Source organism: Acanthochromis polyacanthus, chromosome 7, assembly GCF_021347895.1.
Source record: "Acanthochromis polyacanthus isolate Apoly-LR-REF ecotype Palm Island chromosome 7, KAUST_Apoly_ChrSc, whole genome shotgun sequence".
In the NCBI taxonomy this organism is placed as follows: Eukaryota; Metazoa; Chordata; class Actinopteri; family Pomacentridae; genus Acanthochromis; species Acanthochromis polyacanthus.
Window position 1 is genome coordinate 38,017,377 of NC_067119.1, and position 14,277 is coordinate 38,031,653.

The window sequence follows — 14,277 nt, forward strand, 5'->3', positions numbered from 1 at the left end:
CTGTTTTTTATTAGAAAGTGCAGAGTAATAAATGATTTATCCTCTAAGATAGAATTTAAGTGTCTCCCACAGCGATGAATATGAAGTAGAATCGGTCTTATTAAACAAGAACTCATCAATTGAGTTAGAAATGAAATCACAAAACTCTTTATCTGCCAACAGAAGAGAATTAAACCTCCATAACAGAATACTTTGTTTGTATGCACCCATCTGAATATCTAATAGTAATGGTGCGTGGTCAGATATTACTATACTCAAATAATCAGAAGAAACTACACAAGAATTTAGATTAGGGTCAATAAAAAAAAATATTCCTAGAATAAGAATGATGCACCTTAGAAAGAAAGAAAATTTTTTACTAGTTGGATTGCGGGATCTCCAAGGATCAAAAAACCCATTTTGCATCATGAAGTCGGAGAATGCTTGAGCCACTGAAGACTTATTTATATTACGGGGGTTAGATCAATCTAATGATGAATCAGAGACACAAGTTAAGTCACCACCTAAAATCAACAAAAGTGAATTCAAAAATGGTAGGCTGCTGAATAATAAATTAGCAAATTCAACATCATCAGTATTGGCGGCATATACATTCACTAACAAAACCTTTCTCTGCATTAGAATTCCAGCAACTATCACATATCTACCATTTTTATCAGCTATAATGTTAGTGGCTGAAAATTGTACATTTTTATTAACGAGAATAGCAACTCCCCTTGATTTAGAGTTACTACAATTCTACAATTTCATTTAGCAGACGCTTTTGTCCAAAGCGATGTACAACACAAGCAAGAATTCAGACATAAGGAAAAATCTATAGTAAGTGCAAAAAGTGCTTCGAGTGTGATTGGTGAAAGGTGTTGCCATCAAGTCGCAGAAGAAGTGCCAACCCCTTTTTTCTAACTTTGTCAGCGCTAAATAAGTGCTGGGTTTTGGACCACCTGACTTATTCTACCCCTAAGGTGGAGTCAGATTAAGTGTCTGGGTGTTCTCTGAACAATTGAGTCTTCAATTGTCTCTTAAAAGTAGAAAGGGACTCAGCAGAACGCACAGAGTTTGGTAGTTTGTTCCACCATTTGGGAACAACAGAGGAGAAGAGTCTGGCTAGAGATATCGAGGGTTTTGGACCACCTGACTTATTCTAACCCCTAGAGTTAAACTCTGAATGAAAGACTTGGCTCACCCATGAGCAGTGTAACCTATGGTTATCTTTAATCCGAAGATGGGTCTCCTGTAAGAACACTATCGAAGATTTTAATTGTTTCAAGTGAGTAAAAACTTTTCATCTTTTAACAGGATGACCCATGCCTTTAATATTCCAACTAATGAATCGAAGAGATGCGCCTAGTACAGCTGTGCCAGAGCCTGTAGTAGTACTAACCATTTACACACCCAGAAAAAAAAAAAATTACCTTGAGGTGCAACTTCCATCCCCCCCCAAAAAAACCAAACACAAGTACACCCAAAGTCCCCATATAACCAAAACAAAACAATGGAGACTGCAGTGTCACACACAACCAAAAGAGGAGGTTGTTCACAATAAAATAGGAACAGCTCAAAGACGAAGCCGAGCAAACAGAGGTCAGAGTACCAGTGAGAAAATGACTCTCACCAACTTCAAAAATTTGAATAACAATGTGTGCAACGATTGATTAATATTCTACGATATTGTTTCAGTGTTATAACTTCCATCCGAACAGTAAGGTAAAAAAAAAGATAGTAATAATAAACTCAACAAATAGATGCTTCTCTAAGGGGTTCTAACAAACACTGTTGAGGTAAAACAAATATGCTCTAATGTCCAGATAATGACAACGAGCCTGAAATCCGTACATGCATAGATTGAAATGAAAAGTTCACAGCGCACCCAGAGATCAAAGTCTTGACGTATTCCTTTGCGTCCTCTGCTGAAGTGAACTTCTTCTCAATTCCCTGGTGAGTAATGTGTAGTTGCACCGAGTGGAAAAGTCCCTACTTAGCTCCCTCGATGCCATGGAGTAGCCGCTTGACCTCATTAAATGCAGCCCGAGCCCGTGCCACCTTTGTAGTGTAATCAGGAAAGACCGATAAAGTCATATCTCCACGCACGCTATAAGATTTCAACACGGTTGCTGTGGTCGTGGAGCCTGCACACAATGGCTCGTGGTCGGTCACCTGGTTTAGGTTTCGGTTGAAGAGTGCGATGAGACTGATCCACAAGCGGTTCCTTATCCAGCAAAAAGGCATCCTTCAGCAAGGTGGCCACAGCTGTTGGAGAGCAAGAACCAGGAAACTCTTTAATGCCAATGATCCCTATATTATTGATCTTGGATTCCAAGTCTTCATATTTGTCCTCAAGCCTAGTAACCTTGGCAGTGAGGCACTCTACGCTTGTTTTCATGTCAGCCAGGTTATCCGTGCATCCTGTAAGCGCCTCTTCCATGTCCCCCATAGTACCTGGTAGCTTAGCTAACTTAGCATCAATAGCAGCATTGTCGCTCGCTAACTGTGATTTCATGGACTGCAGCTCAAGCTTAAGAGGTGACAAAGCATCTCGGATAACCTCATGCAGCTCCTTCTTAATACTTCCAGCGATCTCTTCCTTTAGGGAGGACAGTAGCTCAAGTTTCAGAGCTTCAGCATCCAAAACACAGGATGGCTCGACATCTTGAGCTAGTGATTCGGATAGGAAAGAACAAAGAAAAATCACTAGATTTTCGAAAAACAGCACAACTGAATAACAAATTGACCGCTTCCCCTGACTCCCGGCAGTGGGACATTTTAATGAGATGATGTTTCACTTCACCTGTCAGTGTTTTTAACATTATGGCTGATTGATGTTTCTGAAACACATATTTGCGTATTTTGCGTGTCTGATGTTAGACATGTGTGTCTGTGGTCATAGGTGAGCAGGTAGCAGATTTCCCATGTGGCCTGGAGGCTCCAGCAAGGACCTGCAGCAATGGCACTGCCTGTAGGGAGTACTGGCTTGGACCCAACTTCGGCATCACCAATTTTGACAACATCCTCTTTGCTGTTCTCACCGTTTTCCAGTGCATCACCATGGAGGGATGGGTGGACATCCTCTACAATGTGAGTCCACTGACAGAAAACACATCTTTGGGCCTGCATGCTATTTATAAAGCACTGTGTCTGCTAGTGACTAGGGGTATATGTACATACAGTAGGGTGTATAGTCAGTTTGGGCAAGACTTATGCAGCTGTGCACGTTAGCTAGCTTTCAGCAGTATGAACACAATGAAAAATATAAAATTATCTCCTTACTCCTGAATAGAATTGACACCAGCCAGACAGATAAGTCACTTCTCTGGTTACGATAAAACTAAATAAAGAGTGCTCCCTTCTATATTGATGTAGAAATTGTTCAACCTGGTTCCCTCTCAGAATTGCAACTACGACCTGGATGTTGACATGATGTGAATGCACCATAAACATAGATACTGTATACTGGAATATGCAGAACCAGTTTTCTCTATGTTCCACGCAAACCTCTTATCCCCAGCAGGATTAAAACCAAGATAAGCCTCACAAACACCCACAACCATTTTTATTGTGAATGTAACTTTTGCCTCAAGTGAGGTATATTTGTCTTGTTAGCTGATCTGGATATCAACAGCTGGTGAGGGTGCATCATTTAGGTGAAAATTAGGCAGAACTGTTGGGTTAAATTTGTTATTACTGTATAGTAAGTGTAATTTTATTTTTGTGAAATTTTTAAGATGCTAAAAACTAGTTTGTTGTTGTGAGTTTACAGACTAGTCTGTTGTGTGCGTTAATGCTGTGCTTTTCCTCCTGGCTGCTCCTTCCCCTCCCAGTGTTCCTTGAAGGGATGATTAGAGGCAAGCATAAGAGCCTGTGGAGGATGACTCACACAACCACACTTCCTATTAGGACTACAGACTACGGCTCTGCTGCTACCATGAAACAAATCGCAGCTCTCTGCAATTTGCACCAGTGTTAGAGTTATATCATGACTGGAAAACAATTATGTGATGGGTTAAGTTATTGAACAGTTGTAGTGGGAAAAGAATGTGTGTTTAGTAGTGTGTTTCTCCTGGTAGGGCAGAAAGAAGGAATCGGAAATACAAAGTCAGAGGTGGAGCAGAGAAACTCAAGCAATCAATAGTAGTTTGTCTGCTGAGAGCGTGAAATGGCATGGTGGATAAAAGATTGTACTTTGTTGCTTTTTTGATGGTAAATAATTGTATCCCCACTACAAGGTTGTACTGGACATAGGAACATGGACCGCAGGACAGAGTCACAAATTACCTTTTTTTTTTTCATAATTTACAAGGGAAACACAGTAGCTGCTTTGATTAACTTGCCTTCTCAGTGCTTTTTCTGTCAACCTTCAGCGATCAAACCTTCCTTTTTCATTGCTCATGGTTAGAATTTTGCTTTCTTTAATTGCTGTAAGTGTAGTTATTTTAATTGTTAATAGCTATGTGACTATAATTTAAATGTAGTGCAAATTTTAACCAAAAATCTGCTATAGAAAATGTAAATTTTTCATAGCTGGTTTGGTGAGATAAACAGCTGATGGCACTCATTCTCATTTGTTGTGATGTACACAAACTACATTGAATGACTTGTGCTGTCTGAATTTGATTCATTTGGCCCAATAACATTTGGAAAATCTGGAAAAACTGTGATTGTTTCATTATTTGCTCAAAATTGCAGAAGCCTTTAGAACATCTTGGCACCTTGTGATTGAAGCTTGGAAATTTTTCTTGGCCAACATGCTACTGAGCCAATTTTGTTTGAAGTGCCATGTTGCAAAATTGCATCCAGTCCTGCTTAAAAGAAAGTGAAAAAAAATGCCGAGTCCACGGAGGGGAAATTTTATCTCTGCTAGTTTTGTGAATTAAAATTAGAAATTGTTCATCACTCGATTTCCTAAGTCAGCACATTTTCTCACCAAGAGGCAATTAAAGGGTATTCAATATAGGCTATGTATACCGACACAAATATACTATGAACTGTTTTTGTCTGACCTGTTAAACTCTATTATTGCTTTTTCTGTATGTCCACCATATAAATCTTGATGGCAGAAACATTGAAGAAGCGTTGAAACTTTGAACGAGGTTACAGTTAAACATCAGGTTTTAGCTCTGATGTTTTGTTCTTTTTTATCTCTCTCTGTGAAAGGCAGCCTCAGTGGATGCTATATTGATATGCTAAGTATATTTCCTTTGGATGTTGTCGAAGGGGTCCCCTGTTGCAGGAAACCATGGCTTAGCTGGAGATGAAGAACGAGAACTAGAGGAAAGAGGAAACTTGTAGTCTCTCCTTCAAGTGGTTGTTTATCTTTTGGACAATGAAATTGAATAATGAAATGTATCTGACTCATCTTGTGTAGCCATTACATCCTTCAATTGCTCACTTAACCCACACAAAACCAATTCCCGCAGGACCTCATTATTTCAACCAGTGTGCATTAAGAATCCCAAATTCAACTGAATAATTAGCCAAACCTTTGGAGACTGGGTAGGCTTTTAGCTATATCACCAACACACAAAGTAGATATTTTGTATAGTTAATCAACAAAAACTGCCAAAGATAATGCTACGTTTGAAGCATTATTTCGCACTGCTTCAGCCTAATCTACAGGTCTCCCCTAAACACACCCATTTCATAGGATATGGTGGCTTTATTTAAAGCTTAGTTGTAGTGCTGTCGACTAAAGATGGGAAAACACCGGTAAAGAAATCAATTGGGCATATCTTTTGGGCACTTGCCAAAATTGTTCAGACAGTGGTACCCTCTGATTCTCTCTAAGAAAGTGCAGAAAGTGGATGAGAGGTGAGAAGCAGACGGAGAAGACCATGGTAACTGTCCATGTTCATTTTATTCCCAAAAGTGTGACTTCAGTGGCAAGAGCCTTTAGAACAGAGCTGGGGCCTGTTTCACGAAGCAGGTTTAGTGAAATCTCTGAGTTTGTTAACCCTGAAATGAGGGAAACTCGGAGTTTTCCGTTTCACGAAGCGAGATAACTATAACCAGGGAATGCGGGGTAACTCAACCCTGAGACAGAGGGGTAACTCTAGCCTGTTTCACAAAGAGAGGTAACTTAAACTCTCGGTCAGTTACCACAGTAACAGACTCTATGACTCTAACCTGGTTGCCAGCAGGTTTATCTGAGAAAACCTGCTGGCCTCTTTCAGCCACACACGCTGTTTCATTTCCTCATTCATTCAGTCGGTAAGCGAGCGAGTTTTGGCGTAGAACAGCTTTTATTAACGATGCAGTGGATGAAGGAGCAGCATTACTGCACAGATAATTAAATATTCGTCGGTAGATTGTTATCAGACCGAGCATAAATGTTCTCGCATTTCCGGACAATTATCTGTTTGAGCGGTACCGTTTCATAATCTTTTCAAGTCCATAATCTACATAAACAACCTAATCCGTCCTTACATTTACATTACCAACCAGTCATGCTCTCACATCCAGCAGATATTGTGTGTTGCGCTGCGGTTCTTTGCAAATGAAAGTTTTTATATAATGTCGGAGATGCAGAGTAAGGCAACTGTATGGAGGACAGTCAGAAAATTGTTCCTGGCCCTGAAACGACTTTTACTCATTATTGTGGTTTTCGTGGACATAAATCTGTCAGAGCATCAAGGAGGAGTTCCACAGGATTGCAGGTGAATGATGTAGAGATCTGTTAAATTCATTTTAAATCATATTCTGTTAATGACATTGTGCTGCAACCTCAGACTGGGATTAGTCATTTTCATTTATTTTAGGATTTCCCAGTGTGATTGGCTGCATAGATGCACACACATCCCCATCACAGCTCCCTCACATTATAAACAGGAAGTCCATTCACAGCATAAATATGCAGGTAGGCTACAGGTAGACTGACTACTGTTTCTAAATGTTAAAGACTGCATCATAGTTCAACATCTGTCATTCTCTGCACTGTCCAGATCATATGTGATGCTGCATACATCATTTCTAATGTGGAGGCCACGTGGTCTGGGTCTGTTCATGACTCCAGGATTTATGGAGAGTCTAACCTGAGCAACAGACTGCAACGTGGTCAGCAGCCTAAAGATTTTCACAATAGAATTCACTTCTCTCTCTCCTTCAATATACTCTGATGTATCCACTATACATTACAGGAGAGTTTGATGGCCTTCTGCTGGGTGACAGGGGTTACCATGCCAACCCAGGCTGATGACCTCATACCCTGACGCTGAACCAGGCCCCCAACAGAACTTCAACTGGGCTCACTGTAGGACCAGAGCCCGGGTGGAGATGACCATAGGCCTGCTGAAAGCCCGTTTCCAGAGCCTACGTCTCCTCAGGGTGACCCCTGAGAGGGCCTGTGATATTACTGTGGCATGTGTTGTTCTTCATAATATTACCACTATTAGAGGAGAGCAACACCCTGCCCTACAAACTGAAGACCCAGATGATGAGCCCATCCACCTGCAGCTATCCAGGACAGCAGAGCAGTCAGAGACACCGTATGCAATAATCACTTTAGAGTTTAAGTCACCATCATCACCACCACAGCAAATAAAGACATGATACACATTTCATTTGGTCTTCTTTATTTCCTACAAATAAAAGAGATAGTTCAGTTCATGTTCCAATAGTTAACATAATTCACCTGTGACCATCACCACCTCTAACTTGTGCTCCAGTATTTCAATTTCCAGATCTGCCCTCCTAATCTGTTTTTTGGATTTTTCTCAGCAAATGCATTTTGTAAATCTGTTTTAGTGATAACTGGGAATACATAGAGGACATTCAATTATACAGTTTGATAAGGATTGTTACGGATTTTGGCTGGACTCGAGCAGAGGAACCACGCTACTGAGGCAGAGATGGAGTGAGAAGGAGGTTTTATTGGCTGGATGCGTTATTAGCGGGGAGAATGAGTCCAGGGTGTATTTGGCAGGCGGTGGAGGATTGGTCCGGTTCTGGAGGAGGGAAGCCAGGGATCGGCAGCCGTCGCTGGTTCCGTGAGGGGAGCTGAGTGTGGCGGCAGGTGGATCCCTGGCGGCGCCAGAGTATGATTGTGGACGGAGTCCAGTAGGGATGGTGTTGAAGGGGAAGGAGCAGCAATGCAGATGATCCTGGCAGGGCTGAGGGATGAACCGGGCTGATCAGAGACAAGAGGATCCAGTGGAGAAACAGACGGAGTACTGCAGGCAGGAGTCTGGACAGCCAGGTTCTAGGTGAAGGGAGAGGAGAACACACGTTAAACAACGTTTCACAGAATACAGAGCTACTGTGCGGCTAGAGTGCGACTGACAGGTATGTCAGGTACAACAATCTGGCGGAGAATGGAGGAGTGAACCGGTCTTCTTGTAGCAGAGGCAGGTGATTAGTGGGACGAGCTCCAGCTGTCCCGACTCCAGCGAAGCAGCCGATTACCTGAATGGAAGCAGGCTTGTCTGCACTCCACTCAGTGCGTTGCTGGGGAGAGAGGAAGAGGGAGAGAAAAAGGTGGGAGACAGATGGGAAAAGGGTATTTGGATGCCAGATAGGAAGAGGGCGAGAAGAGGGCTCTGACAAGGATTTAATCATTAAACCAAAACCCACCCCACACGGGAGGCACAGAAGATAAACAGAACGGAGATTAAAACTGGAACTATGGGCGACGAACTAGACGGCCGTGATGGGGCTAAATAAACTAAACGGGGGTGACTCACGTCAGAAGTCCGGAGGTCGGGAGACGAGGCAGGGACAGAGTTGGTGAGAACTGGTGGTGGGGTTGTGGCAGGGACAGCGGGGTAGGGAGAGCAGACAGGGGAGTCCAGAGCAGAAGGGGAGACTGGAGCAGACGAGGGATTCCAGGGCAGGTGGGGAGACGGAGCCTTGAGCAGACCGGTGTGACTCTTGCAGGGGAACCACAGGCAATGACCCAGCACTGAGTTGTTGGCAGAGCCAGGCTTTATATGCTGGTGATTGCTGATTCGGAGCAGCTGCGCTCCTCCGCAGCCGCTCTTAATCAGTCAGAGCCGAACGCAGGAGAGGGAGGGGCCATGACAGTGTTAGTTTAAATAGGCTTAAATATTTAACAGGACATGATATGGATGCAGACATTTAGGCTATGTGTGGATAAAACAACTGCACAGTCAAACAGCCACTTAATATTTAGGCTACTTCACAATGTAAAACATGATCAACATGAAGTATCTCCATGAAATAATGCAGAGATCTTACCTGTTTGAACAATTTTTTTATATTTCATCTTAAGCTGCTGCCACTTGCGCTTTTCCACCGCGGGATTTCACCTAAATGAAATAACTTAATAGGCTACCATTCAAACAGGTTTTCCCTGTAATATTACGATTGCAACAGACTACATTTAAACTTACGCATTGACCTGGGCAGCAATGTTCTCCACACCGTCTCCCTCTCTTTTGCAGCTGCAGCGTTGTTGTACTCTAAAAACGTGTTCAAACTCGCCATATGAGCGTGTTAAAAATTTCCAGTTCAAGAAACGCAAACTTTCATTTCCCCGTTTCCATGGTGACTCGTCGAATCGGGGTTCCATTGATGCTGTCTTTTCAGAGTTGTGGTGCACGCGCTTAACTCTGAGTGAAACTACTCCAAGGTGATTAAACCAACTCAAATCAGCCGTTGTGAAACCGAAAACTCAGAGTTTCCTATCTCAGAGTAGATCAACTCAGAGTTGAGGATTAAACTCAGAGTTTGTTAAACCTGCTTCGTGAAACAGGCCCCTGGTGTCTGCTGGTTCATATTTTGGGCAGGTTGTTCTGTTCTGTAACCTAAAGGCAGGACAACATTTATTGCCACCAACAAAGTTTTTTGGAGCAAGGAAGAAGTGGAGGTTGTTTGAGAGTTGGTAAGATTCCTGAGGGTGTTTAGAGACTGAGCAGGGAAATGTGAAAGCTTAGAATTGAGGTGGAGAGTGGAGCATGGCTGAACTTGACCGGCTCATATATGAGAATCACAATCGGTGATGGAACAGTCGTACAAAGACGAATGGCGAAGTTGTGCATTGTATACAGTAGGAACTGATGATGTAGTAATGAGCAGGTTTATCAGTCACCACCATTACAAAGTCACACAAACTCATCGGATATACACTCCTCTCCAAAAGCATTGGAACAGTGAAGCCAACTCTTATTTTTGCTGTAGACTGAAAACATTTAGGTTTGACATCAAATGATGAATATGAGACTAGAGGTCAACATTTCAGCTTTTATTTCCAGGTATTTGCATCTGGATCTGATACATATATCCAAACTGAGAAGACAGCATTACTTGTAACAGAACACCAAATTTTTAGGTGAGCAAAAGTATTGGAGTAAATCGACTTAAAATAGATTCAAGTGAATAAGACTTAGTGTTTAGTTGCAACTCCTTTTTTTGCAATAACTGCATCAAGCCTGTGACTCACTGACATCACTAACATTTGCATTTTTCTTTTGTGATGCTTTTCCAGGCTTTCACCACAGCCTCTTTCAGTTGTTTGCTTTTCAGAGATGAACCTGAATGTTTGGGATCATGAGCAGATCCTTTTTTTCTACAGACTTTAGCCTTTCAATCACTTTGGTTAATCTTTGTCTCATCAGTCCATAAAACTTTGTCCCAGAATTTTTAAGGCTGATCTCTGTACTTTTTGGTAAATTCCAGCCTGGCTTTCCTGTTCTTTTTGCTAACGAGTGGTTTGATCTTCTGATGTAGCCTCTATACTTTTGTTCATGAAGTCTTCTGCCAACAGTAGAAGTGATACCTTCACTCCTGCCCTCTGTAGGTTGTTGCTGATGTCACTAACAGGTGTTTTAGGTTCTTTCTTTACAGTTCTCGCAATGTTTCTTCCATCAGCTGTTGCTGTTTTTTTTTGGTCTACCCATTTGATGTCTGTCACTTAGTACACCAGTGGTTTCTTTTCAGGACGTTCTAAATGGAAGTAATGGCTATAGTCATGTTTCTGCAATGGCTCTGACTGATTTTTCATCTTCTCTCAGCTTCACAGTTGCTTGTTTTTCACCCATAGACAGCTCTCTGTTTTTCATGCTGGTTCCACCTCTAACTATAGATGCAATCTGCACAGGCAAAACCCAAATCTGAAACTGAACGTAGACATTGAGTGCTATTGTTTGAATAATCAGTGTAATAGGATATACCAGGGCAACAAAACACACCTGACAGTCACATGTTCCAGTGCTTTTTCTCACATGAAAAATGGGTAGGTTCAAAGGTGCTATCTTCTAAGTTGTGTATAAGATCCAGATGTAAATACCTGGAATTAAAAGCTGAAAAGTTGATCTCTTTTCTCATATTCATGGTTTGATGTCAAACCCAAATGTATTCAGTCTACAGCAAAAGTAACTGGTCTACTAAGGAATTGGTCTCACTGCTCTAATACTTTTGGGGTGGAGTGTAGGTAGTAGATATAAGCCTGCCGCTGGCTGCTTATTTCACATGGCTTTTTGTTCAGTTACCTGCATGCTACTGTTTTCAAAATTCACTTAACGACAGGAAACAACAGAAACAGCCTACCACACTGAAAATTTCAAGCTTTGCAGAGGATTTAGATCAAGCAGTAAGGCAGAGTTGCCACTTTTTTCGGGGAATTATCCATTTTATTGACTGTACTTGCCTCCCTGTGTGCCCATAGACATAATAAAGAGTAGATGCCGCTCGTGGTGCTGCGCAGCGAAAAATACGGCCGCCATCTTGGTCCGGTCAGCTGCTCCACTCAGTGCTGTTTGACAGCGCATTTAATCCATCTTAACTCTGAATATTAAACTGATTTTCACGCGTTTTTTTTTTTTTTTTTTTTTTTTTTTGCTGCAAACGTCATACATGTAGCTATGATACAGGACAAATGGTTCGGCGTATTTTAATATCCATAGCGGGAATAATAGATAATAATAGATAATAGGTAATAGAATATTCTGATATTAAGCTCGACTGTAGACAGGTATTTTGCAAACACTGTAGACACACACACACTAATATACGTTAGAGAAGCAGCTAATGCCAGTAAAGTCAATTATTTTAATAATTTGAAGAGACAATATATGATTACGCTATATATACATATATAAACAAAATACTGACTAATGAACACATTAGTCAGTTTTCTGATATAGTGATTATATTGATACTCCGTACATGATTTATATATGTAGTATGATTTTCTCTGATATATAACTTTTATCTATTATAGCCTATATATATGTGAATGATGTTGATACTCCATCTATGATTTATATATATTAATTTTCTCTGATATATAACTTCTATCTATTGTTTTATATAGAAATATGTGTTCATTAGTCAGTAAGGGTAAGGGTAAGGATAGGAGTATTCTGTGTGTAGCTGAGTTTCTATCCAGCTATTAATGCTTAAATTAGAATCAAGATAACACATTTATAATCGAATACATTTAAATATATAGTCGAAAGTTAGCTTCACCCCCAAAGCATATGAAAGTTAAAAATATGAATTGACCGCTACAGAGATCTGCCAAGCTAGCTAGCTTAATGAGAGTCTAGCTGTGCTTTTTCTTCTTCATCATGAACAGATTTAGATGTTGTCCTATTTAATTATGTGGATTAACAAACTGAAGAGCCACACATGCTAAATGTGGAAAATCTACAGTGAATACTAGGCCTGAACAACCGTGTGACAGTTTGGTTTTGATCAAATCTTTGCACTGTGCCAACTATTGACACCTTATGCTTATATCACATGGAGGCTTTACCGGCCTTTTCCAGTGCTAAATTTCCATTTGAAGTGATGACTGTCCTCTGGCTAACACTTTTAGGGGCAGAGAAGGACTACTAATGGCTTTTCTATTGCCTTGTGTGCTCTCTTCCTTATGTTAGCTAAGGTCTGAGGCAGCTTCACTCTGACAGCGGCTAATGCACTCATATACCCAGCCTTTTGTAGCCATTTCCAGCACAGAGCAGATGATTATAGCAGATGATTTCACTTTTCTAATAAAGCACCTTCCGGTAGAGATTCACTGGCAGCAGCTCAACACAGATCATACAATCCCTTTCTCTGTTACTGCCCTCATCTATTTTTTGACATCAAACAAGTACTGGCAGTTCTTTGGAAAATTGCATTCGATAGAAAAAAACAAAAAAAAACAACACACATACAACTTCAGTTTTTAATAATGAGTGTCACGGAGCAGGTCACAGACTCAAACGTGTAGCAACACAGCCAACCAGAATACTGAACAATAATGAATTTATTTACAATAAATTACATAAGAAGTAAATGGCTAAGGTTCACTGACGTGACAGGTGGATGGATTCAACATGCACGATACTTTTTACAAGTGCCCAGAGGTGTAACCAATGCTAGAGGAAAATTGGGCCTTCACGTAGCATTCTTATTTAACTGTTTACATATTGTTTCTACCTCCATAAACTAAGCATCTTTCACACTACTCTGATGTCAGCTTAAAAAAGAGATTTCTCCATGATGAATGTACTTTGCAATAGCTTGCTGACCACTCTGTATATCGTTCTTAAGCCATGCTGCATTCAGTTTTTGTTTTTTTTGCTCAAGTACCTTTTAGATCCTCTCAATCTTTTTTCTCTTTTCAGAAGAAATAACTTGCATTTTTCAGCCCCAGAGGTTGTCGCTTGTAAACACCCAGTAGTTCACTCTCTGGAGAGGGGGACATGGATAATCAGGGAGAAGGATGTTGAAATGATGCTACCTATTTTTTCTTGACTTTGCTGTTCCCCTGTTGTGTATATCCAGTCTGACATGCCATATTGTGTGCAAGGATTTTCTTTTATTGTGTGAAAGGAACAATTATAGAGGTTATAGTTAAAAGAACAAAAAGAAGATTACAATTCGCTAAGCCCCTCCCACAAATGGCTACTGTCCAATCCTACCTTAGCAACTGTAACTAGGCACGAGAGGTCTGTCAAGCTTTCAGCAGAAGACAATATGCCGAAGCGGTATGTGTACGGTACTTGAAAGTCCGACATTCGTTGCTAATGTTATCTGACCTACCACACAGAGCTACGGTTAGCTAATGTTACAACTTACCTTAGAACAGACGTAGGTGTTCTTATTGATTCTGGAGGGATTCAGCTGATCATGCGGTCTCCCACACTGCTTAATCCACACTCAGCACCTTTCTTCTTGTGCCTTTGGCTTGGGGGAATGCAAAAAATCAACACCACCCTCCAAGCTTTGCGGATAAAGAATGTCGAACTTGCAAGTACCATATGCATACCGCTTCGGCATTTTGTTTTTGGCTTGGGAAATGCAAAAAAATCAACACCATACTCCAAGCTTTGCGGATAACGA

At 41.1% G+C, this 14,277-nt stretch overlaps 1 protein-coding gene across 11 annotated transcripts in view; it reads left to right on the plus strand.

Annotated features, from left to right (window-relative positions):
- LOC110964507 (voltage-dependent N-type calcium channel subunit alpha-1B-like) overlaps positions 1-14,277 on the plus strand; it is a 252,634-nt gene that overhangs the window by 89,453 nt on the left and 148,904 nt on the right. For all 11 annotated transcript variants that reach the window (XM_051950632.1, XM_051950642.1, XM_051950638.1 and 8 more), the window contains one exon: positions 2,885-3,072. In XM_051950632.1, the coding sequence (XP_051806592.1) occupies positions 2,885-3,072 (188 nt within the window). The remainder of the gene's footprint in view (positions 1-2,884; positions 3,073-14,277) is intronic.